Below are 26,654 nucleotides of genomic sequence, written 5' to 3'. Positions count from 1 at the left end.
GGTACACTGATGATGTCACAAATCCTAGATTACAGTGAGTTCTCACACTGACTGAGGACTTTATTAAACTTTAACAAGTGTTTGCTGCTAGTAGTTTTGTTCTTCTTCTGTTTTCTCTTACTCGAATACATACTTAAAACCCAAGACTGAGTAAAGGAGGTCACAGCAAGTGAACAAAATAAATGCTCATTTAAGGCATGTTCAAGAAAGGAGTTGAAAGCTACACTAAGTGCCTTTCTAATGGAGAGCTGTTTATCATCCTCAGTTTTAGTGAAGTGTGATAAAGAGCCTCGTTCCAGCAATCAGTGTATTTGGAGTCAAGCCCAAGTTATCGCCAGGGAAGCAAGAGTGATTTTTCACAACCCTCAACATACTATTGGAAGATGCATCAATATGGTAATGAAGTAGGTGTAGCAATAGAGTCTCATCAAACTCCTATTTAATTTTTGATTCTGATTTCTCAAGTATGTGCTGGTGGGAAAATAGTGGCAAGTTTATGCTGCCTTTTTACTGAGGTGTAATTTCATCTGCTATGCAGATGGACTTGGACAGGCTTGAGAGGCTGGCCTGTGCAATACTCATGAAGTTCAACAAAGCCAGCTGAAAAGTCCTGCATGTGGGTCAGGGCAATCCCAAGAACAAAATGCAGGCCAAACAGAGGATGGCTTGAGAGGATGGCTTCCCCTGCCAAGAAGAACTTGGATGTGTTCGCTGGGGAGGAGCTGGATCTGTGCACTGTGCTCTCATAGCCCAGAAAGCCAAATGTGTCCTGGGCTGCATCCAAAGCACCATGGGCAGCAGTGGTAGGGAGTCTGTCCCTCTGCTCTGTTCACCTGAGTGCTGCATCCAGCTTTGGGCTCTCTGATATTAGAAGGGCATGGATCAGCTGGAGCAAGTCCAGAGGAGGGTGATGAAGCTGATCAGAGCGCTGGAGCACCTCTCCCATGACAGGCTGAGAGAGCTGGGGCTGTTAGCCTGGAGAAGAGAAGGCTCTGGGGATGCCTTGCAGCAGCCTTTAAGTACTTGAAGAAGGATTGCAGGAAAGCTGGAGAGGAACATTTTATGGGGGTTTTTAGTGACAGAACAAGGGTTATAAATGGCTTTAACCTGAAAGTGGTTAGATTACATGTTAGGAAGAAATTCTTGACTATGAAGGTGGTGAGACACTGGACCAGGTTGCCCAGAGAAATAGATGCCCCATCCCTGGAAGTGTTCAAGGCCAGGCTGGATGGGACTCTGAGCAACCTGTCTAGTGAAAGATGTTCCTGCCATGACAGGAGGGTTGAAACTAGATGGCTTTTAAAGGTCCTTCCAAGCCAAACTATTTTATGATTCTATGTCTGTCCTTGCAATATAATTCTTACCTGTTTACATTTTCTTCTCTAAGTGCCTTTGAATTTCAGCCCCCACAAAATCCTTATTTAGTTGTTTTTCTCTCTTTTTTTCTAAGCTAGAGCTGTACATTAGAAAGGATATATTTTCGGATTTTTGTATGCTCTATCTATGTACTATAAATGTGGCATATTAATTTTAAATCTCCTAAAACTGGATGTGAAAAATTGAGATTTAAAAGGTTTGCATTAACAGTAGAGAGTCAAAATCTGTATTGATGTTAAGGAAGTTAAGTTATCTGCTAATTTGATTGGCATAATATTACAGCTTCCATATGCTCTCTGCTTATGAAGCTCCCAGCATTAATGTATTGCTTTAAAGAAGTTTTCTGCTTCCCAAGGATGACTCGAGGGAATGCTGTATTTTCATTATTTGAGCAGCAGTTTTGCTTGCAAAGTTGACAAATTGCCTTGTACGATATAGAGTGTAAAGAGCTTGTTTACACAGGCTGTCTGGAAAGCAAAAGACAGTGTTTTGCACAGAACCCCCAGGTAGTGCAGACATCAGGGAGATCCATGTGCCACCTTCTTACTGAGCTTTGTGTTTCTGCAGGCTCACCATCACAGATTTTGTACGTCGAAGTCTTTTCAGAATGATCCACTAAGTAAAAAGTCAGACTTCCATCTTCACTAATGGGCTTGACACATAATTTGAAATTCTGTTCTTAAATAACAGTTTGCCTTCCTTAAGAAGGAAAATAATTTTTTTTAACAAATAGTGATATTTTGTTTTGCAGTATTATAAGATAACATGGTTTTCTTCAGCTTTGGGATGGCAGGCAGGGGGCAATCACAGCTAAAGAAGAAATGGTGTGTTTAGGAGTCTGGTGTCTGACCTCTTGAAATGGGTAATAGGATCGGAAGGCAAAGGCCAACTGAAGTGGATTTATCACATCCAGTTTTGAGCCTGGCATTAGCATGCCATGTATTTGAAACTACAACTTTTATAATAAAATAATCTTCTTGAAATCATTTTTAACAGCATACTGTTTTAGAATTGCTGGAATGGGAATAGTTTTCTTTTTCATTTCTACTTGGTAGCAAAATAGATCAAGTCTTGATTTCGTTGTGTTTCCACAGGTATATCTTGAAAGACTCTTAACTTATGCAGAGATAGATATTTGTCCAGCAAACTGGAAGCGAATAGTACTGGGGGCAATTCTACTGGCATCCAAAGTTTGGGACGACCAGGCAGTGTGGAACGTGGATTACTGCCAGATCCTGAAGGATATCACGGTCGAAGACATGTGAGTGAAGTTTGTTTATCTTTGTCAATGAATGCCAACATCTGTGTCTGTGAGGGTGATGGGAAATTCTTTCATAAATTGTATGAAGTTTGTATATATGTGTTGTGTCTAAACATGGTGAGTGCTGATAGATGGCATGAGGTCAGCTTGACAGCTGCTTACATAGAAGACATGAATTATTTTGTTTTCTGGTTGAAGTGTATTTTACCACTGGATATTCATGCACAATAATGAAAACAGATCGACAGAATATTTAAATGTATGGTTTGATAAAATTCCCCACATCCAGTGAGCTTGCATGTATTCACTTCAGCATCACTTACTGTCATACTAGTTCTCCATGCAGAGAATGGACATGTAAGGCAAGAAAGGAAGTTATCTTAATGACCTTTAGATGATCACCCAGTTATTCATTGCCATTATTTAAAATGGATGCTTTTGGGTTTTGATGTTTTTTCCCCTGGTTTACTGCTGAATTAGTTTTCAAGGTGTTAAAAATCCAGACAGAATGAGGTTTCCAAAATAAAGACGGAGGTAAGATGAACAAGAACCAAAATCAGACCCTTCACGTTTCTGTGTGCAATAGTATTCCCTGCAGAATAATTTGCTAATGGTTCCTTAACTGATTGAGTGGAATCTAAGTGATTTTACAAAGTTACTTTTTCCCTTGATCCTTTTCTCGTGCTTTTTGAGTATTCAGTAGTAGTTATGATCTTCCTCCACTCACTTCTCGTCCAAGGCAAATCTGGGTGCTTTTAAAGTGTTCCAGAAGCTGGGATGTGAGCTGAAGTTCTGAACAGCTTGAAGCAGAGTCACAGGTTTGACTGTGCCATATGACAGCATTAATCAGGAATGGTTATAAATGTGAGGTTTGAAATTGATAATTATCTCAGGGCTTTTCTTGAAGACGGTGTGAAAGGAAACAAAAAAAGAAGTTATTGTTTCTGACAAACACATGGGATGGTTCTACTGTTAGAAGCTGCACTTGAGCTATATAGCACCAGTACTCACATGGCAGACCTGTGCTCACATCAGCCCTTTTCTGCACTGCAAATTCCCTAAGCTAAACTGTGATGAGTCCTTGTCCTCAAGGATTTTTAGCTTCTGACCATTTCCTTGAAAGATTTTAGGGTTCTCACAAGCTGGAAACCCAGAAGCCTCTGGGGAGCCTGAGTTCTCTATATGTACTTGGTGATCTTCATGGGTGTTGTGTTTAGGGCTCTGTGAATCCCTCAGCAAAGATTCTGGTGCTTATATTCCTGCTGTCAGCTTTTCCAAATTTTGTTTTCCTCCTACCTGCAATGGATTTTTTTATGTATTTTTTTCTTTCTTATTTTTTAGCTGAGACAGTACAGTATGATGATTTTGAAGTCTCTGGCTCTAAGCAAAACAGGGCGTTTCATTGTATTATTAAGGCAGAAGAAGAGCTCTAGGTCAAAATCCTCAATTTGTGTGAATCATTCAGCATAAGTGTATCTTGCAAAACATCAAGCAGACCTTTCAGGGCTTTTTAAGTCAGCATCAGTGCAGTGAACTGTGCCTAAAAGTGAGTGGAGAGCTTGGGAGTGCTGAAGTGCAGTGGGTATCTGTAGTCATGTATGTGGCATTACATTGAATTTCTGCAGAGTGGCCCAGGAAAACACATGTTAAAGCAGTCTGAAGGAGATGTATGGGGCAAGAAGGGTATGGTGGTTAGTTAAATTACTTAAGTTCAGTAAGACATACTTGTGTATTTTTGTCCTTTCTGATCTGTAGCTAGTCTACTGATCCAGCTATGAGATCTTGGAGATAGGGGACAATAAGAAACCGAGGCTGTGTGTTTGAGATTTTTGAGGGTACTCTTCAAAGTGGTACAGCCAATGTCTTCTGCCAGTAAAACAGGCTTTATATTATCAATTAATATAGAATGTTAGGCTTAGCTTGCAGAATGTACAATCTTGGCAGTATAAAAGGACATGTAAAGGCAATATTTTGTTTCTATTTATAGACATTTTTTACTTGGATTTTTAAGTTGGAATCTTCAGCAATGTGAATTTAAGCCAAAGACTCCATATCCAGCTTTTAGTTAGTCTTTTAGTATTAATTAGTATTTATCATTATATAAACGTAGAATTTTGGCACAGAGAGTGAGGATAAGGAAGGACAATGCTTATGATGTAAGAATTATATAAGGGTAGAGAGTGAGAAGGAGAAAAATAATTCAGTGTTAAAAAAACTACTGCACCAGTACTTTTTATCTTCAGATCCTTCCTCTTCTACTGCCAACTGTGCAACTTCCATTTCGTATTCCTTGCACATTTGCACCCCAGTCAAAATGTAACTTAGAGACAATATAATCATCATTCAGTGCCCACTGGTAGCACAGCAGTGCAGTCTCTGGGCTCTTCAGCAAACATTGGTAGCTTTCACCACCCATTTATTTTATTTATTTCTCATATCTTGAAATCATTGTTTTGAATGTATCATGCATAAGTATTAAGTAGGATATCTGAACAATTTATGAAAATTTCCAGTCCTTAATTTGGTTAGTTGCCTTATTTCTCAATGTACTTTTTAATGTATTGGTGTAGGTAATAATGTATTTGTATACCAAAGTTTTACAGGGTGGGAGCTCAAACAGGAGCTCTGTTCCTATCAGGTATTTTGACTAACATGTTTCTTTTAAATGCTGGAAAACACATGCTCACCACTGTGAATTTTGGTTGCACATCTAAGGGAAAAATTGCTTTATTCTGTTCATAAAGAGAGTATGATGAAAAATTCAGGTTTCCCATGACTAATTCTAAACAATTGATTATGAAGAGCTGCAGGGAGTAAATATGTTCTACAGTAGTTTATGTGTTAGAGTAATTTGCAGCGTTTATGAGAGGAGCCTGACAAATTTAGGGCAGGGGTGTGTGTGTGTGTGTGTTGTGGCATAGTTGCGTATGCAGACCCACCTAGTGGAGGTAAAGTAGCAACTACCAGAAATTTTCTTTCCCTGCTAGGTTTTCTTTCCTAAATTGTGTTAGCTAAACTGATAAAGGTGCCCTTTCACTAGTAAAACTTTGTGTCTGGGTTTGATTGGCATTGCAGTAGCAGCTGCAAGGTGCAGCATCTCTCATATTCCTCGCTGGTGTGAGTACACTGATAGAACCTGGTAGAGAAGGTCAAACAGGCTGGGATAATTGCATATGGCAAGAATAAAAAATGAACTTGGTTTATACCATTTGCAATTTAAAGTAAAATTACATTCAGAATTCACAGTCTGAAATATGTTTCCATGTTTATCTCCTTTCCACAGGAATGAGCTGGAACGCCAGTTTCTTGAGCTGTTACAGTTCAATATTAATGTTCCCTCCAGTGTTTATGCCAAGTATTATTTTGATTTGCGTTCCCTGGCAGAAGCGAATAACCTGAGTTTTCCCTTGGAGCCCCTCAGCAGGGACAGGGCATATAAACTTGAGGTAAGACTCTTTTTAGATTGCTCAGTGTTAAATGTATAGGGGGATTGGGAATTTCTGTGCTGTTTCTTCCTTCTCCCATCTCTTCCCAGATACTCCCATGAGATATTAGAATATCACGAGCCTGATTTTCATAATGGTTTTGTTTATGCTTTGAGTATTCACGGCTGTGGGGACAGCTTTTTGACAGTTTTCTTCAAACCTTACATTGCTTTCCATTTCTTTTCAGTTGCAGTCGTTTATATTAACCTTGTGAAAGTATCCACAAGTTTTATAATTATTGTATTCACAGTCTAGTGTTGTTCGTTCGTTTGGTTTCTTAAATCTGATTATCCACCTTAAATGACAGAATATTAACAAATGTTGCTGAAAATAGCTATTCCATGTTCTTCTGCAAGTGCTCAGTTTCATGTGGGTCCAAGTTTGTTATCTCCCATGATGTTTTCTCAGTAAAGAGAGAACAGAAATGAGCACACGCCTTCAGTGAATAAGTCATGAATGCTTATGAGATGTGGATCTACCATATGCCAGAAGCACTGTTGGATGGTCTGGACCTGAGAAATGCTGGGCACTGTGAACACCACGGACACAGGAGGAATTTTAATTAATTAATTAATTATCAGTTAATTGGGGGCCCTTTGCAAGACTGCAATGTATTTTTCCTCTTTTTTTGGATATGTACTTCAAATATGGGCATTATTGCACTGGGTGTGCATTTTGTTACTAATTTTGAAAATTTTCATTAGGTGCTGGTTGCTTCTAACAGTGCACATCTTTAATTACATAACATCTTTGCACTGGAGGTTGTTTGCCTGTGGGTTAGACCAAGCTTTGCATGCTCTGAAATTCCTAGTGCTCCTGTAGAACAGGCAGGCAGTTCTATGCACGTTTTTGTGGGGGGAAATGGTGCGTGGGAAGGTTAATTGCCTTGTTTGTGACTCTAATGGGAGCTAAAAATGGTGGAGAAAGAATCAAAGAAAATTTCACTTAAGTTTTATTTCCCATTCTTTCTAAATATTCTTCTTAAATTGCACAAGTAGCTCCAGTAAGAATGTCATTCTCTGTATGGAGTGTGATCTAAATTTGCATCAGATTTTGTTTCTATTAAAGAGAATATTAAAAAAATACATTTGGATTGTAATCTTACTTGAAAAAAGGTGCTTTACTGAGTTATGGGAGTGTTGATAGTAAATGCTATTACATTTATCAAAATTAAATTAATTGCTTTTTGATTTAGCCCACAGTTTCTTAAAACTGTCCATCTATAACACACACAATGTATAACAGCATGTTACAAATGAATGTAACAATGATAGCTCCTAAAACCTTAGAAGAAAAGAAAAATGGGAGATGACAGTAAATAGCCAGAGAATACTGGTAATTCTTCTGTACTAGCTAAAGAAAGGGCATATTTAAAAAGAACTAATGGAATATTTTTTCAATAAATCTGTATTATTAAAAGTTTCCCCATTGGGCATGCTTTGAGCTGCCAGCAGAAGTTGGCTGTAAATAACCCTGCTAGCCAGGGGATGTTTCAGGGTAGAGGAGGAGTGTCTGCTGTGAACCAGCTTGGTCTGCCACCTCCTTGCCTCTCTGTTCTGTGGCCAGAAGGAAGGGAACTGCCTTGTTCCCTGGCAGTGCGTGGTTGTCATTAGTGTGCCCTTGAAACTGCTTGACAGCATAATTTATAGCCCAGTTCCTGAGCACAGTTAAGCATTTCACTTGCCAAGAGTCATCAAAATGCATTTGCAGCACTTCTGTAGTCTCTGGTGTGCTGTTCAGACCAGAGTTCTCTGTTTTAAAACAGTTGCCTGGATTGTCAAGTGGAGTAGATGTAGTACCACACAGGCTGTGATATTTTTGATACTGAGAGAAGAGCTGCAGTCTGTGATGAAAGACAACAGCCTCACAGCAAATGTATTCATGCAGTGGAAGGATTTGCCTTGTGTGATAAACTAAAGAGACCTTGCTCAGTCCTAAGATTAAAGCAACTGATGGCATTTGAGAGCACAAAAGGTGTTGCATAGAGAAATAGCTATATTATAATATATTTTTGTTAGTTTTGCATTTTTAATCTATTTTATATCAAAACCAGAAGCATTAGATCTGACATGGCAGAATCTGCATTGTGATTTCTGCAAACATCATGAAGTTGACATACCCATGATGATGTAAAAACCCTAAAAAGACCTAAAAGGATGAGGCTAGTAAGAAATGTACCTCATCACAGGGAAATGCTGGACAGGATCCATCAGCTGAGAGGTGTTACGAGAGATTGCAGTACTTGTTAAACATTACATCACTTTCTCAAGCATCTGCAGTGGATGTTTCTTCTTATTTAATGTTCTCAGAATTGACACTTAAAAAGCAGCTTTGTCTTTTAAATGACAAAATGAAAGTAATTTTTTTTGGTTTTACCTTTTAATTATCTGTGGACTGAAGTGTCCTGGATTTGTTATACCAGTCCACGTAGTAGTCAGAAACCATTTTTATGAACCCTCTTGGTTTTTTTCTCCTGTTCCATGGAATCAGGCAGGTTAAAAATGGCAAATAAACTTTCATTAGATCATCCAGTCTGTCCACCTGCCAATGCTTTTGTTCCAGACAGCATATGTTATAGTGTGTTTTGTTCTTCCTTTTAATTATGTCAGATGTCAAGGCTTCCTTTGCTTTTCCTGAGACCTGTTTTCTAATATGGGAGAATTTTTTCTGCCAAGAAGGTTGTTGGGCATCCAGCCTTAATCCATTGTTTCGTCATTTCCTACTCTTGCACCTGGTTTTTCCCCCATATACGGAGCTAAACATGAGTCAGATTCTCCTCTTTGGGTTAAGTAGACAAAACGTGTCTGTCCTATTGCTGCTTGTGATCTTAGCACTGTGCCTGTTCCAAGGTTAGATTTTCTGAGAGCATTCATTAGTGCACTCCCAGTTTAACTGATGTTGTCTTAGATCTTTATTGTTAGGATGGTACTTGAGCATGTAGTTCAAACCCTTTGAAATGTGTGCTGTTTTCTTGACCCTAAAGAGATAGAGTGCCATAGATCAAATGGACAAAACCAGCAGAAAAATATGTAAGTTACAAGCAGAGAAGTGTCTTGATATTTCTTCACGTCTCCAGTGGCACAATGACTTGATTGCAGTTCTGTGTGTTTGTATGTTCACAACCCTCAAAGCCAGGAGGAAAAGGAAGAGCAAAACAGAGCAAAACTCACCTTTTTGGGTCTTAGGAGTAACCATTTGTGCTTTTCTCATGCTTTATAAATTAAGGTGAACTACCTGCTCTTTGTCCCTGCTCAGTTTCCTCTGGTTTGTCAGTTTTTGGAGGGTGTGCAGCGCTCACAGTCTGTGCCTTTGTGCATTCCTGAGCCCATAACCAGCCGTGCTGCTTTCCTGCCCTGCACAAATGTGCCACAAATGTGCATATAGCCAAAATTTGTACTGCTGCTTCTACTGTTTACTACTACTACTGCTACTACTACTGCCGTTCTCCAGCCTTCTTTCTCCTTACTTGTCCCCTCTTCCAGTGATGGAATCTCTAAAACTAGAGTCCTGTAACTCAGCAGAGGAACTGACTTTAGTTCTGTATGCATGGGTATAATGGAAGAATATATATGTGTATGCATTCTAGCTGAATACCTACCTTACAGCCACGTCCAACAAAATTTCACATGATGAATTAGTGTTGCTGGTTTTTAAGAATGTTTTTATTTGAGATGAGGAATGGTCCCTTGCTGTCAAAAATTGGTTTCTGTCAAAAATTGGTTTCTTTTTCTAGCAATAAAAGCAGCAGAAGTATCAGATGATAGAAAGGTGATTGTAGCTATTTATTTTAACTGAAGGACAATAATAAATATTTACCATTTTCTGCTTTTCTTGTTTCCCCATATGTTATACTAATGTTGACTAACTACCTTGCAAGTATGCTCCAAATGTTGATTTTATAACTTACTTGCAGATGAAGAGGCATCTTTAGATACTGAGCTGGTTTAAATGGCGGTGTGTTTCTTATCCATGTGAATCATCAGCATAGCCTAGAGATGCCAAATATTAAGTGCCACTTCCAAGCAACATTTCATTTTGTCTGACCAAGTGCCAGAACAGAAATTTTCCTGTGTCACACAGGCAATCTTGAAGTGATTACCTTCTCTGACTATTTGATGCCTAAGGTAATAGTCTGATTTGGCAGCTGAAAGAAGCTGAGCTCCACCTAAGTACACCCCTTTGTCATGCCATGCCTTGGCACATTATTCATGGATAAACGTTTTTAACCCATTGAATTTTAAATCTGACTGAATTGCATAAACTCTCTTAGTTCATCAATTTCCTGGTTAAATTAAATAAGATTTTATTGAGCAGTTTTAAGTGAATGAAGTTACAGTCTAAGAAGCAATATTAATACCTTTGTTATTTTATTCTGTTGTTCTCTTCATGTGTACCATGAAGGAAAACAGTGTTCAAGAGTAGGCTTAACAAAAATGTACAGTTTTCAACTAAAAAGTAGCAACTGTTCTCTTGGTGGTGGTAGGTTTTATGTTGTTCTGGGGTTTGGGTTTGTTTTGTTTTGTTTCCTAATTTAATGATGTTTTGTGGCTAGCTTGACCAGAGCATTAGGTGAATGTGCTCTCAGGTGTATGAGTTGTGTGCTTCTGCCATACCTGCCCCTGGTCTTTGCAGGACTACTCAAATTAAAGGACTCTTCACTGCTACAACTTGCTGTGCTATAGAAGTAAAGATCAAGAGAGAAAATGATGATCCATCGAGTCAGGATGTTTAATTATTTGTAATGCCTTGTGTGATAATCAAACACTTCTACTGGGTTTGTTTGTACAGTACTCTTTATTAAACATCTTATCTTAAGGCACAACTTGAAAGCATTCCTGAGTAAATAAAAAATGCTGCTTTAGTTTGTCGTATTTTTGAATTTGACCTTGAGTACTCCTTGCAGTGAGCTTTCTCTGCAGCTCTGCAGTTTGATTGCCAGAGTTAACATCTCTACTGATGCCAACCAGCCATATGAACTCTAATATACAGGCTATTTTAGGGAACAGTAAATTCATGCATGTGAGGTCCATAATAAATGCTATTTTTAAACTTGGCTAAAAACAGTAGAACAAGCATCAAACATTAACTCCAGTATAGTATAAAAGGAGTTGACACTTGAACAATGTTTGTCTCACTCTTCAAAAGGTTTAAAAATGACTATGTATTTATAATGTGAGTTAAATTATTCTGAATATGAGTTTCATTTCCCTATATATATGGAATTATATAAGATAGCCTGGTCACATAGAAATGATCATCTGCTTCTGAAAGGTGAGTTAACATCAGCTCAGGAGCCAAAGCAGGATGAGTGTTCTGCAAGACCATTTCTCAACAGAGAAAAATATAATTACTACAAGATTTTTAGGATATAAAAAAAATTAAGAGCCATCTGATTTTTAAATTCTCCAAATACACTTACAGTTTCTATGGTTGTTTTATTAAGTTTTCACCTATGAAGGATGATACATCAGTTACCTTGTAAAAATGGATAAGCATTGTCAGCTCCCTCTGTGAGGTTTGTGAAGGTTCACCTGCAAAGACAAGGCTTGGGGTATGCTGAGTCCTTCTGAAGCTGCCATGTGGGGCAATGCAAACCTTCCTTCTAAGATGAATGAAATGAAAACTAGGATTTGAGGAGAATGTCTTCATGTGTTTTGCTTAATGAAGTGATTTTTGTAATTTCACCTGTATGTAGAAATCTGCATTTAGTCTTGCTTTACCTGGACAGCTGTGGGCAATGCCACTGAGGGTTTTTCACCTTTTCTCTTGCAGGCCATTTCTCGCCTGTGTGAAGACAAGTACAAGGACTTCAGGAAAGCTGCAAAGAAGCGGTCGGTCAGTGCTGACAATCTGACTGTGGTTAGATGGTCCCCTGCAATTATCTCCTAACAGGAGACTGGAATATTCCTATGGACGTACTGTTTCATCCATCCATTTTTTTCAGAGTGGGCTGGGGGCGGGGGGGATAAAGAAAAAAAGACTTTTGATTTTTTTATTTTTAAATCTGTCAAGCTGCCTTTACAGTGCCTCCCCATTGTGTAGCACACGAGTGAAATACCTAACGGAAGGAGAAATGGAGAAATCGGTGTTTGGGAGAGAAGATCGGCAACAATTATTTTCTCACTTCCACTTACAGCTTTACACTTTTATGAGGAAACAGCAAATCAGGTGCTTGGAAGAAGAAACAAGAAAATGAAGTAGAGGCAGAAAAATATTTAAGAACTCTGCCATTTTCTATTGTACTTATGAAGGGAAATGGCAGCATGAAAAAAAACCATGTAGTCAGATGACTGTGCACTAGAGGAATGACATTGGGAGAGTTCCATCTTAAAGGTTTCTCTTAATATCTTTTGTTGTTGTTGTTGTTGTTGTTGTTTTTTTGCATTCCTCATTGCTGCTTCCCAGGATAAATTCTTCCCCTTGCACAGCAGGAAATACAAAGTCTGTATTTACAGTAGCACAAGCCCCTGAATAAATAGTGTTGGGTTTTTTCACTGCACTTTTCTCTGTAACCTGTCTTATTAGCATTATTCTTCTTAATTATTATGCATATGTTACATTTCTTGTATGCCTTTTATTGTATTTCAAAAGAGAGAACTTGACCATAGTGCTGAACCAAAAGTGTGTACAGGGATCAGAAGATCTTCGTAATTTCATGATGTGTTTTATTTATAGTATACTTGGGTGCGTGTGCCTTCCTGAGTTCTTGGAATCATTTATTTTTCCATAATATAAAGATACAGTTGTTAAAGTCTTGAGATGATGATGATAAGACTTGGGCCAAATCTCTGAAATTTGCAACAGATCTTGTGATCCTTTTTGCAGATTTTCATAACATTACAAGTTTAGCAGAATTCATCCATTTTGAAGGAGTTTTTTTTATGGCCTGACAAGTTCATTCCTTCACCTCCAGGTCCATTGTTGCAAGCAATATTCTCAATTTTTATATGTTTACTTTAAATCAAAGTGAGTCTGTTTGTATAAAATAAAAAATAATAAAAAAAATTGTTCCAATGAGAAGGCCTGTAGAAGAGCAGAATGGAAATCTTAATAAGGTATCTGTCACAAGGAGATTTGATTTGGAAGCTAAAACACAAACCCTCATGTTTTTCAGTGTAGGTGCTTATAGAAATTAAAAGTAACTGAACTGTGAATATAATTTCCAACTCGGATTATTAAACTCCTCTGTTGTCATTACTATTTTGCTCTTACTGTGGCTGTTCCCCCCTTGGCAATTGTAGGAACCTTTTATACAAAATAACTTCTCAGTATAAGCATATTTGCTTCATAACACCGCAGAATGATTCCCCCCCCCTCCTTTTTGCACAGTTTAGAAAGATACAGCTGAAAGCTCTCAGTTCCCTGAAATCTGTCCTTGTGACTGTCACTGAAGGGAATGGCAGCAGATGTCCCTGATTTGTGCACTACTGTTGTAACCCACAAAGATTCCGTGTTTGTTTTGTTAAGCCCTATGGGCTTGTAGCTGCCTGGGGGCTCGGAGCTGCGCACCTGACTCCCAGAGGGATGCTGCTCCGGGGCCTCCGCAGGGCAGGCACCCGCAGGATGGAAGCAGTGAAACCAAGCGGTTTCCTGTTAGCTTCCCATGTGATTTGTTTTGTTTGAGACATGAAGGCTTTGTCCATAAATTCTCCTGATGTTCTTTGGGCCTTTAAAATAATCTAATTCTCATCACTTCTTGTTGTGCCAATGCATCAGAACTGTGAGTATCCAAGTCCATTTTTCCCTTGAACATGGAATGTAAGGCAAGTGTTTATAACAAATTACAGCATTTGAAACCTCTTTACAGAGAGTATCAAAAGGAACATTTTCAGAGCATTTGAAATTCATCCTTTATAAGCATAAATTTAGGCTTTAAAATATGTAAAATATTTTGATTTATCAACACTTTGCTAAACTATTTTCCATTTAACTTGATATCAGGAATATTGGTTTTTTCCATTTCTGGGTGATAGAGATATGAACTTTGGATTATGTAAAGATATCAATGCATCTACTATAATTTTTGTGAAGTTTATTAAACTACTTTAAAGATTGTATAGTCTATTTATTGTATGTATGTACATACAGTCTGATACTTTAAAAAGTGGATTCCGTAAAACCTGGCTCAGTCTTGTTTAGACTATTGAATATCGTTTTAGCCTTGTGCACTGGACTCTACCTCTGTATAGGAGAATTTTCCATATTCTTAATTAGTACTGATTCTGTGATTAACTTGGTTATGTTTCTTGCACTAAGAATTAAAAAAAAATCTGCTGTAAGTGTGGATTTTTTCTTTAGTTTTACCATATGAATCCTCTACATTTAGATGGATGTTTCTTTCCCTCATGTTTATAGAATAATTCTTTGCTTTTTCTTCTGGTTTGTTCCAGGGTTGCCAAAAAATACAGTACCTGTCAGTAAATCTGAAAAGTGTCTTTTGTTTGCAAGGTATTCTATACCAGGTAATTAAAAACAAATTATTATTTAGGCTTATGTTGTGTTTAGTGTAGTTTTTTCAGCATTACTGTATGGAAAATACCATTGCAAAGTTAGAGAATCACCGAAGATGTAAGAAGGGAGGAGAACCATATAACATTTTAATTAACAGCACAAAGACATTGTATTTTGCTGTAAATGTTTTCTGGATTAAGGTTTTCATTATTGCTTTGGACACCGGCTCAGAACTGAAAAGGTGTAGGAGATATAATAAACCTGTCCCTTCAAGTATCATTGTCTTAATGAATTATTTTTATTTGTTGAGCCAGTGGGCCACTTGTTTGGTCATTTACGTGTTGGTAATTGGATCAGTATTTGAAAAGGGCATCTTGTAAGGGTTTTAATCATTCATCCATATGCAGTCCAGAGTTCTTGCCATAATTCCTCTTTCCACCTGCATACCTCTTCACATTTGATTTGCTGTTTGTATTTCATGGTTTGTCAGTGACATGTATCATTCTGACAGACACTGTCATATGGGACTGAGAGCACTGGAGTCATGGGGTGAAGTGCAAAAACAAAATGGTCAAATCACCTTTTTCCACCTTCCACAAATCCAGTCAGCTCTTCAAATGGTGCATGTTTTCTATTGATAAAAATATACAAAATCCTATCCTATAGCAGGGTCATAGTTTTGTTTTGTTCAGGATTTGGGGATTTTTCTTAGAGAAATTAGCATATACTGCATACTTGCTGTTTACATTTATGGAGTCTGAACGAAGACATTGTGTTTAACACCTTTCTGTCAAGCTCCCCTAATGCCAGAAACCTTAGCTATAATATAAAGATTAGAAGTAACAAAAACCTCCTCAGAAAAAGGCAATGGTGTATTGGTGGCAGATAACAAAATGACATCTGGTAGTGTTGGCTATATATAAAAATAGCAGTATGTGGGAGGGGATAGAGGAACTGAAAGAGCAGAAAAAAACCCCCAAAATCTTAACACCTGAAGCAACAAATTATTTACAGTCGTCCTTAGTTGGTAATGAGCATTTCATTTCCCAGTGACATGTTTAAACTCCTAAATGAAGTGCTGCACATCCACTGCAGCCTCGTGTTGCTCTCTGCTTCTTCTTGGTCTTCCTATGGAATCCACTCAGCATAGCTTTTAGCACTTTCCTCACTTCTGTGTAAAATACATCTCTGTAATCAGACCTTTTTATTTTTGATGTTGAATTTGCAGTTCTTGGCAACATTTGCCTACTGTGCAGTGAAGCTCCCACTTAGTTCTCTAATGGGTTCTGAGAAATCAGCTCAACTATAACCACAAGCATACCTGTGTGAGTTCACCTAGATGTACGTGGAAGTGTACTACACCCAGAGTGCAGTGTGTGTTTCTCTGCTCTTTTTGTCTGTCTTCTCATCAACTGAACTCCATCTTGAGGAAACCACAGAACTGGTGAGACTGAGCTGCATGATCTAAAGGTAATGATGGCAGATGTGTAGCGACCACTGCTCTGTGAAAATGATTTAAAAAGGGAAACAAGATTTAGAAGAAAAGCTGCTGCTTATGAGGAAAACAATAATGATAGCAGATGTAGATTATGATTGAAAAGGATTGTTTCATAGTGTGTGAACCTGCTTTTCTGGATCTTAGGAGAATCAACAAAAAGTAACTGCTGAGTTGCAGAACCACGGCTTGAAAAGGACTGAATGCGTTTAGGGCATTGAGGCACTGGAACATCCCTGGAAGGATTCATGGCAGGAGAATTTGAACTAAATTATCTTTAAGGTCCCTTCCTAATCAAGCTTTTCTATGATTATAGCCAAGAAAGCCAGGCTCAAGTTTATTTCTTGCCTGGCCTGGATCACTGCGCTCTTCTCACTGAAGAAAGAAGCAAGGGGGATGGCAAACTGAAGAAAGGCAGGTGACAGAGCAGGACAAATAGACTGTACTTCTTGTGTTCCTTCTAGAATAGTTGGCTTGATTCAATTTGATGTGAAAAATGAGTTGTTATTTCATGCCCTTTACACCATGTGTAATGTATTTCAGTATTATCAGCAGAGGCTTTCAGCTGTTACACCTGTAACAGCTTCACCTTGTTAGGTGAAGATATGCTAAGCAAGTTTCTTGGTGTGGTGAAATGTGGCTGTATACTAGTGAGTTGTCCTGAACCTCTCTTAAGAGTTTGTAAAGCTCAAGATGTCAATGGTCACTACAGATGTAGAACAGCAAATAATAACAAAATGTCAGAAATTGTATTTTGTAAAATACAATTTCCTAATGTACTTAGATAATTTACTTAATGTACCTGATTTAGTTTCAGACCTTTTTTCCTTGCACCTCTGACACATAGACTGGGGTACTGTGTTAACTAATGCAGTAAAACTTTGAAGCTGTAAAATCTCTGGAACTAGCACTGCCACCCCCTTGAATTCATTGGCAGTGAAGTGAATCCTCAAAAAGCAGATGAAGACTTATTTGTGTGACATGAGGGCTTCTCTAAACAGGCATTAGAGTAAGATACCACCTTCATGTAAAAGATTCCACAGCACACTTGAGTATAGAGCTAATTCTCTTAGCTGTAGGTTTCCTTGCTTCACTGCTCTGGGTTTTCATGCCCCTGTGCTTTAGATGTTAATATAAATTATTCTCCATGGAAACAGTATCTTGGGAACTGGCAGCTGTGATACCCTTGCTGTCTTATATTTAAACAATGCAGATCATCCTGTGGCCACATACTTCTCTTTCATGTATTTCAGGCAAGTGAAGCATTCTGCTGTAGAAAAATGAGAGGCCAAAAAGATGGGGATTGGTGTGCTGGAAGGGCTGTGAGGCACAATTCAGTGTGTGCATTTTAAAAATAATCCAGGAAATAAAGATGGAGAAATGTATTTGTACTTTCTACACTGTCAATACCAAAAGGCATTGATGATACTTTGAGAAGTGTGATGGTGTTAAATCCCTTGGGCAAAAAGTTTAAGGGATTATTCAGTGGGACAGGATATGCAGAATGGTTTTCATTGATCTGGGGATCAATGAAACTGAGCAAAATGGTACAGAAGAGCATGTAAAATACATACACCAAATAATCTTGAACATCAAGCATTAGAATGGCAGAACTAGCTTGATGCTGGTACATGATTTCAGTGTTTGGAAAGTATTGGTGGTCACCTTACTTTCATAATAACATCCTTTTCCTTTTGTGGCCTTCCAACAGGGTCATCCTGTGTAAGCAAAAGCTTTGTACACACTGTTAATTATTAGAATGTAGTCAGTAATACTTGAAGGTAGACTTTAGAAAAAAAGTTAAAAAAGTAGCAAGAGTTCCTGGTAAGAACAAAAGCTGCAGGGGATAACCTGATACTGCTGTGGGGCTTCATCAGTATGAGCATTTAGTAATGAGAGTCTCCTGCTTGTGACAGCTCTCAGTACATGACAGTCCCACTTCTGAAATCACAGGTTGGGGATGTGAGAAGAATTGTGGAGAACAACCTCCTACCCCCCATGCCCTGGTAGTAACAACCCAACCCCAAGTCCTGTGCAGTTGCAGTAGTTTTGTACAGCAGAGTTTTGAACAGAGATGGAAAATTATCTTCCAACTTACACCATTGCTTTGCACAAAAGTAAGAATGGTTTATATGTGTAAATCACCACCAGCATTTGTAAAGTTAAATATTTAACTTATTACTGCCATCAGGTATGTACCTTACACTGCCATAGGAATGAGTCCACAGTCTGAATGTGTTCTCTGCCAGTGCTTCATAGGGCACCTGTTCTAAGTCTGTCCTCTGAGAAATTGGAGGAATGATTCCTGTAACCCAGGAAAATAGTTGGGTGTATCTTGATAATTTTGAATGCTGTCAGGTATGGTGACCTTCCAGGTCTGCCTGTTTCAAGGCTTTGGATCAATGGTTCCTTCAGCTGAACAGAAATAAATGCTTCAAAGCATAAAGTGACAGTACTGACTTCATCTAGAGAAATTGTGGTCATGTCACCCTGACACCAAGCTTCGAAGGACTGGCCTGATTCTTCTGCTTCCCCATTTAATCATGAATCTCAGTGAGAACATTGTCGGTGTTTCTGACCTGTGAGAAATCTAGACTATGAAATTGTTGCTTTTCTGTGGTGGCCTGTCATTGTGGCACATCAGAAAGGCTTTTTTTGTTCTGCTGTGTTTTGCTGGCATGTGGCAGAACAAAGTTGTTCTGCCCCTTAAAGTGTGCACGTAGCTGATCCATGTGTTAGCTGAAATTGTGTGCTCAGACATCTGATTCCCAGCTGTGACACTTTCTCTTAACCTTTTCTAAAGTAATTTTCTCTTAGAAAAGGGAACCAGGGCAAGTAATAAGTTTTCTCCAAAATATATAACAAATCAGCATCTTAATTTTTCTATTTCAAAATTTTCTTTATAATTTCAGACTTTAGCTTTTCCTTGACAACTCAGTACATGTATGCATGTGAGCATTTATTTTTTGTTCTAATTGCATTAGATAAGGAATGTCTATGGCAGTTGCTAATAGAAAAAGCAATTATTTAAAATGTCATTTGAACCTGTTGTTTGCCCCCTGAGGAATGCATTTATCTTTGACTTACTAAGAATAGGTAAATCCACAATCCAAGATTGCAGATTTTTGCCCTGTCCACTCATCATCCTGTTACATAAACAATGAACTTTTAACCATTTTCTAGTATTTTTAAGAAATTTTACATATTTCTAATACTTTCAGTATAAACTGAGAGCTTCAGAGGAGTGGGGTGCAGAGAACAAATGAAATCTGTAGCTTTGATTTCTAGCAATTAGAGAAAAAAAAATTAGAGCAGACTCTAGTATCTATCTCCCTCAGCATTATTTCTTAATAAAGTGTCCCTAGAAAGAGCTTCAGCATCTGTTGCCAAATGTCCTGTTCTCCTGAATGCAGGATTTCTCAGGATTTGAACAGAAAGCCCCAACCCCATCAATCCTTTAAGACCTGAGGTGCGTTTCCAGGGACATCAGGCTGAAATGCAATATGAAATGGTGGGTGACACAGGAGGGTGGGGGAAGGAGATCTCTTGGGGCAGTGGAAAGGTGCCCTTGAGCTGAGTCAGGACTGAGGAGCTCAGGCTTCTCACCCCGCAAGTTCCTTACCCTCATCCTTGCACCACAAGCCTGAGCTGCCACTCTGGGCATTGAAATGATTGAATTCTGTGGGTCTGCACTGGTTTGTGTTATGTGTATGGGACACAGGTAAGTGAAATTGGGTCAGTGTGACTGGGCAGCCCCAGTGCATCTCACCTAACACACATTTGCAGCTGTTTTTCCCTGCATGGATCTCGTGCATCAGTCCCTGCATCTTGCCTGGCCTCCTGCTGTGCTGTGCCTGTCTCTGCAGGCTGTGCCAGTGTCTGGGATCTGCCTGCTGGCAGAGCTCCTGGCAGTTCTAAACACACCTGGCTGGGCTTCCTCCCTGCTCCAATATGTGACACTTGCATCAGCAGCAACGCCTCTCTATTTTAGATTACACAGATAATTGGAAGCCATCACAGAATGGTTTGGGTCAAAGGGAACCTCAAAGATCACCTCACTCCAATCCCCCTGCCATGGGAAGTGACACCTTCCCCTAGCCCAGGGTCCCTTCCAGCCTGACCTGGTTTTGCTGGTTTATCTGCACATTCTTCAGCAGTGTCTTTAGTGAGGTTTGTGCATTAAATCAGTGGCCAGGCAGGATGGAAACCTCATTGTTTACACTTGTGTAACAACACCTGTCCTGAGAGCAGAGGCAGAGCTCACCTGAGTGACTTTGGGTTACTTTATCAGCATTAGAAAAGGTGAAACCTCTAAACCTGAGGGATGAATCATATAATTGCTGAAGGCAGGAAGGAGCAGTAGGAGACCACATTACTTGGACTGAAAATTGCTTTTGCCTTTCTGACCATCACAACCTGGGACAGGAATTCCTGCAGAACACAAACAGGAGTCTGGGGGATTCTGCCACAAACCTCTAACAGGAGAATTAGTCCATACATGAGTAGTGTAACATTAAAGTGAAAAATTTTGTCCTTCTGATTCTTTCTATGTGAGAAATAACATTATTACTGTGGGAAAATGCATTTTAAGCATGTCCTGAAGCACTCGTGCTAAATTTCATGTACATAAAAGAATACAGTTTATTCAGGAATGCAGATGTATCATATACCATTATTCTGTTTGTTGGTTTATCTGCACATTCTTCAGCAGTGTCTTTAATGAGGTGATTTATTGGATTGATTCGCCAGAAATGAAAATATCACTGGCAAATTTTGTGGTTTAATGTACTTAAACAATTGCTCTTTGAGGTGTTTCCTATGAGTTTTTTGATGGCCTAAATATTTTTTCCCCCAGGAAGGGAAGGCAGGCAAAAGGGAAAGCAGCAAAATGTAAAATATGTGGGGGAAAAAAAGAGGAGAAACTGAAATATTAACAACAGTTAAGAGGCACAATACAGGTCACAGGGGAATATATCCATAAATATCTGAGGCCAGTTATCCTGGGTTTGCCAGTGCTCAGCCCGCTACACCAGTCAAAAGAACTAATGTAATTTCTAATAGTGTCAGGAACACAGTAATTGGTAGCAATTTTGTAGATTAGATTGAAATGGCAAAGTATCTGTTATAATGCAGAGGAGGCAGAAAGATTGAGCTAATGGCCCCGTTTTGGTTTTTTGTGCTGTGTTAGTGCCTTGCTGTGGTAATAAAATTTCGTTTCTGTTACTGGTACTGAAAGAATTTTCAGTGGAAGCTATTCAATATCTTGGAGTGACAAAATCACTTTGCCCAGGTAGTCTGAAAGGTTTGCTGAGGCAAAGGTGGTTGGCTGGAGTGTTTCTCAGTTCTGGAGAGGAACCACCTTTGGAAAAAAGCTTAAGGAGAGCAAGTGTAGAAATGGGAGGTGGTTTATTCTGTGTTTGTGCTGGGCACAGTAAACTGAGAGGCTGAATTGTGGTGAAAGGGATGGGTGAGTAACGGGGCATAATCAGTAATCCCTGCTCCTTCATGGAAAATAGACTGTCGGACTATCATTTAAAACAGACAGGACCTAAATTGGTGTTCTTCCCTCTAGGTGCACAGTTTGTGGCGATTGGGAGTGGGCTGTGCCTCATGCCCAGTGGCACAGCTGTGAGCAGCAGGTGAGCAGGACTGACAGCAATGAGCCATGGAGTGCCCAGGGGCACTGAGCAACACCAAAGGGAACAGGGGCACACAGGGGCAGTGCATGGACGTGAGGGGTATAAAAGGTTGGGCTAAAGAACAAGAAGGGCAGATGCTTGCAGCTGTCTGAATTGGTAAGGTGTTGCTGTGGATGGGTTGAAGCTTTCTGAAGCTGTGGTGACGCTCGGCGACGCTCTGTGTATCGTGGCAGTCCTGACTGTGCTGTGGGTTATGCTGTGACACTTCCCCATTTCTGCTGTGTTTTACCTTCCTAGAAAAATCTTACTGCTCTCTGCTTTGACCTAGTAGGATGTTTGCCAGTGCTTTTATCCATCGTGTGAGATTTCCTTGCCTCTGGATGACGCTGGGAGCTGCTCCAAGGTAGGGAGCAGTGCTGTGTGTTCCCAGCCTGCCTTGGGGATGGGTCCTGTGGGGAAATTCACTCTTGATCATTCCTGTCTGTTTTCCTTTGCTCTCTAAGACATTGGAATAAATCCTTCAGGGTCCTTGTTACCCTTTTGATGTTGTGGTAAAAATTTTCAAAGGAATGAATGACAGTTGAGTATTGAACTCCTATAAATTTTACTAGGGACTGAGCCATCGAGCTGAATTTTATGATGCTTTTCTCTTTAAAACAAAAAATCCTGGTTGATAGAATGCATAGAGTGTAAATACTATTGTAGTTTAATGAGGGAATTCCTTGTGTCCTGCCCAGTATGTGCTGAGTACATTAGCAATGATTATTAAAAATGGCTCTTGGAAGAAAACAAAGCAGAAACCATGGAAACTGTAGGGAACTGGCATGGTAGGACTGTATGGTAAAGCAAAGGTTGGGGGTGGAGGGCAAATTCAGATTTTGAAATAAAAATTTGGGGTAATTTTTCCTAATGTTATGGAGGTTGACCTATTTGAATTTTGTTTAAATGACTTTTTACAAGGCCACACCAAACTTAAATAGACAGACTATTAGCAGGTCACAGTTTAAGGTCAAAACAAACCTCATAAAACCATGAGGTGATGTGGGTCTCATAAAGGTGAGGTGCAAAAACTTAGTATTGTGTTGTCCTTTAAATGGCCAGATATACATACATAAGTTGTACATCCTGATATTGATACAAGAAATCAAATAATTCTTTTGTCTAGTAAGCTGTGAGTAGCAACTATGAGGAGTATTAGATTTTTCCTTTCATTGTTCATTAAACACAGCTGAAGATGAAAATTTCTCATTCTGAAGCAGTATGATAGATGTGCACATTCTTTTTAGACAGAAGTACTCTTCTGGATGAGGATTTTATTATGCACAGGATACAGCTTTTATTTATTTAAAGCCATGTTTTCAAGATATTGATGAGCTTTAATAGAATGACTTTTTGACTTCTTCATAGGGATGAATTTGACTTGAAAATGACATTTCTTTATGCGTTAGAAGAAATCCACAGTTAGGGCTGCCTGCAGAAGTTCCTGAAGTTTAAGTTGTATGTGAATTAGAGGAGGGAAAATCCCTTTTCTCTTTTCAGCTTCCTTCTTTCATTTAGCATTTTCCCTTGTGCTTGATTTCATGACCACATAGTTATAGTGCATCTGTCCACGGTGAAAGAAAAAGCAGTGTCAGTGTTCAATAACAGAGACAACAGTAAAGGGTTTGTTTCTTAAAATGATCAGCCATGAAATACAAGAAGGTGTAAAGAACTCTTATTTTACATGCACAGTGGCTCCCTGTATGTTAAATCTAAGATGACAGATTTATTTACTGAAATCCAGACCCAGCACAGTAGCCTCTTTTGTTGTGCATGGTGCAAACAGGGATATTTGCCCTCCACAGCTCTAGCAATATTCACACTTGGAAACCAAGTATTAAATTTAAAACATGGTGGCCCAAAGATTTTCTTGCCATCTTCTGTTTATTATGAAATCTGTTTTCCAATTACCAAAGGCCTTTTCCTTATTTAAACAATTTCCATGGTATCAGCTCACCATGCTTTTGCCTGTCTGAGCACTGCTAGGTGTGGACCTGCTTGAGGGAAGAGCTCCTTCGTGCTGGATGTTGGGCACTAATAAAACATGGAATCACCTGCTTCATCATAAAATACAGGATCCTTAAACATTCCAAACCTTCAGTTCTGTGTTTGGCACTGGAAAGAAAGGTAACTGTAAAACTCTGTGTTAAATGTTAAGTGCAAAATTTTAAAATTAGCTGGAGTCTCTCTTATACAAGATTTTTTTTTTTTCTTTGTGTTACAGCAGAGCAAATTTCAGTAATAATGTCATGTGCCCGTGTAGCTACCAATTTCAGTAGGAGTTAAGCAGGTACTAATAATGTACTTTTGAAAATCCAGTGGAATAATTTTGTACTTTTACTACTTAAATGAAATACTTTTGCAGAAATTGGCCCTGAGCTCCTGAATGAGAATATATTTTCCATTACTTAATTTTCCTTCATATGTGTCTTGAAGAGTTCAAAATTCTTGGCTGAGTAGCTGTAGGGTTTCTGAACCAAAGTCTGAAGAAGAGCTGCTTTTTCAATTTGTCATCCTCTTAGAAGCAGGTTTCCTTTAGGAATATAGAATTCTGAATATTCAAACATTTAGAATGCGGGACTCTGTTTGAGACAATGTGGGAGAATTGTCTAAATCCTTAAGAGCATGCAGTAGAACAGTCTTTTTTTAGGTTTACTAAATTAGTAGAGGAACAGTGAGACAACACAACACATGTGAGGCTCTGAGGCACCAGGCTTAGGCATCCAAGAGGACAGAGCTGGTGTGGGAGTCGGCAAGGTTGAATCCAATAAATATGAGCTGAACTTCACAGTTCTGGGTGTCCTTCTGGGCTGTTTTAGACACACATGCTTTGGCATATGTGTACCTTTGGGCATGTGTGCATGCAGCTCCTCCCTGGGAATGGAAGGCAGGAAGAGATGGGGAAGAGGGAGCAGCATTTCTTGGAAGTTTCCTTTCCTTGCACTCAACTCTGCTGCTTCTGGGGACTGAAGAGTTAGAGGCTGAGCAGTGGAGAACAGGAGCACATTGTTTAAGCTCCCACAGAACACTTCATGATGGAAAACTTTGACCGCTCCCCTACCTTGGTGTGTGTGGGCTCTGTAGCCCAAAAGCTGGAGCTGTGATTGCCTCGCCTTCTCCATGTCTCAGAAGCTGTGGTGGCTGTTCTGGGCACAGGCTCCTTTTGAATGATTTCACTGCAGTGGCACCCTGCACTGCAGGCAGCTGGACAGAGGTCCCAGGGGATGCAAATTGTGCGGTGTAAACAAAGGGATTTCCATGCTCTGCTGCCTCCTTGGCTGTGTGAGTGCTGTGATGATTTACATACCTGTGTGTCTTGAAAAGAGCATTTGTTCTGGACAGCTTTTCCTATTAATTTGCTATTGTCCTTCATGGCTAGCTTGTTTCTTTCTCTCCCCTTTCTGCTGTATTTCACAAATTTTAAAATAAGGCCATCAAGATAAATTGCCTTTTAAAGTTTACTGTCCCTTCCAAATAGATTCCCCCTCTCTCCCTATTCACAAATCACCTTCAGAAGAGCTAGATTTACTGCAAGATTCCTCACTAACACAATTTTTGCTAACTAGAAAAATTCTAAGTAAATTTTAAACTTAGACTTTAAAATATGTATCTGTGTTTTTTCTTTCTTAAATTATGATATGCCAAAGGCCCTGGACTAAAATGCCAGATCCCTTTGTCTATTAGGGAAGCTGCTATGCTGACCTCTTTTGCCTTGACATTAATTAAATTGGTAGAGGATATTCCTTCATTGCCAGGTGTGGTGGAGGGTGCAGTCTCCCTTAGTACCTCACTTCTCTTTGGTGTCACTAGTGTAGGTCTTGACTGGGTAAGACAGATGGATTTGGGATTTGCTAGGCCAGAGAATGCCTTCATTTTCTGGAAGGTTTCTTGATGTGTGATGTAGATTATGGCACCATTCAGGTGACAGATTTGATCCTGAAGTGGCTTCAAGCTAACTCTGTCTTACCTCTGGATGTCATTCTGAGCCAAGGACTAGCTGAGGTGACCTTGCTCTGCGAAGCAACCCAGGTCTAAGCCTGGGGATGTGGCACAGGCCCACACTGCAGTGAGATGCAGTTCCAGTAGTTCAAAATTTTTCAGTGGGTCTCTCGCAGTGATGGAATCTGTGTATTTTTGCAGGATCAAGCCCTAGACCTATGATAAGGGATTATAAATGTGGACAGCAGTTGTAAATTTTAAAATAGATTAAGTTGTGTCTTCTTATGTTTCAGTTTGTCTCTGAAAGCTTTCCAGTGGCTTTTAGGGCCCTTCCTAAAATGAGATGTGATGAGGTACTGCTGGGTTTCCAAGTTTAACTTTACCCAATAGCATGTCATTTTTTTCTACCTTTCTCTCTTTTTAACTAGGATGCAGTGCAAGTTCACAGGTTTGAGAGTCTTTTAGGTTGGGAAGAGTTGTTTGTGGGATTCCAGAGCTGGAGTGTGTGTGGAGTGATGGGGCTGTGCACCACATGCCCATCCTCTGGTGTGGGAAGTGGTGCCAAACCCACTGGTGGCACTGCAGAGCTGGGGTCCTGTGCTGCTACCCCCATGTCTGTAATGTGCTCTCCCTATTTCTTTATAGTCCTTACAGGCCAGCAGGAAATACAGGGAACAGCTAGAGATAAATAATAAATGAGGGGGATTGTCTGGTGAATACCTTCAGCTATGATGTGGAAAATCTTCAGATGGGAAGCCTGCCTGAAAGGCTTTAGTTTCCTCATCCCTTTGCTCAGCACTATGGGTCTGTGGAGACCAAACATTTTATAACAACCAGCATGGACTGGAGCCCAGTGTGGACTGATGGCAGAGGCTTGGGAAGAGGACACACCACTGAAAGGAGAAGCACTGCATTCAAGTGAGATATGAGCTGTCTAGAAAAGCTAAAACTAAAAAAAAAGCTAAAGT

General features: G+C 39.4%; 1 protein-coding gene across 2 annotated transcripts in view; it reads left to right on the top strand.

The window, feature by feature from the left end:
* Nucleotides 1–14,616, top strand: part of CCNY (cyclin Y) — a 119,057-nt gene extending 104,441 nt beyond the window's left edge. For both annotated transcript variants that reach the window (XM_041488976.1, XM_041488986.1), the window contains 3 exons: nucleotides 2,472–2,638; nucleotides 5,922–6,084; nucleotides 11,896–14,616. In XM_041488976.1, the coding sequence (XP_041344910.1) occupies nucleotides 2,472–2,638; nucleotides 5,922–6,084; nucleotides 11,896–12,012 (447 nt within the window). In that variant the 3' untranslated portion in view covers nucleotides 12,013–14,616. The remainder of the gene's footprint in view (nucleotides 1–2,471; nucleotides 2,639–5,921; nucleotides 6,085–11,895) is intronic.
* Nucleotides 14,617–26,654: the final 12,038 nt, after the last annotated feature.

The sequence above is a fragment of the Pyrgilauda ruficollis genome, unplaced genomic scaffold (genome assembly GCF_017590135.1).
Source record: "Pyrgilauda ruficollis isolate IOZ18807 unplaced genomic scaffold, ASM1759013v1 scaffold12, whole genome shotgun sequence".
NCBI lineage: Eukaryota > Metazoa > Chordata > Aves > Passeriformes > Passeridae > Pyrgilauda > Pyrgilauda ruficollis.
The sequence above is the reverse complement of the archived record's forward strand: the minus strand, read 5'-3'. Positions and strand labels throughout refer to the sequence as shown.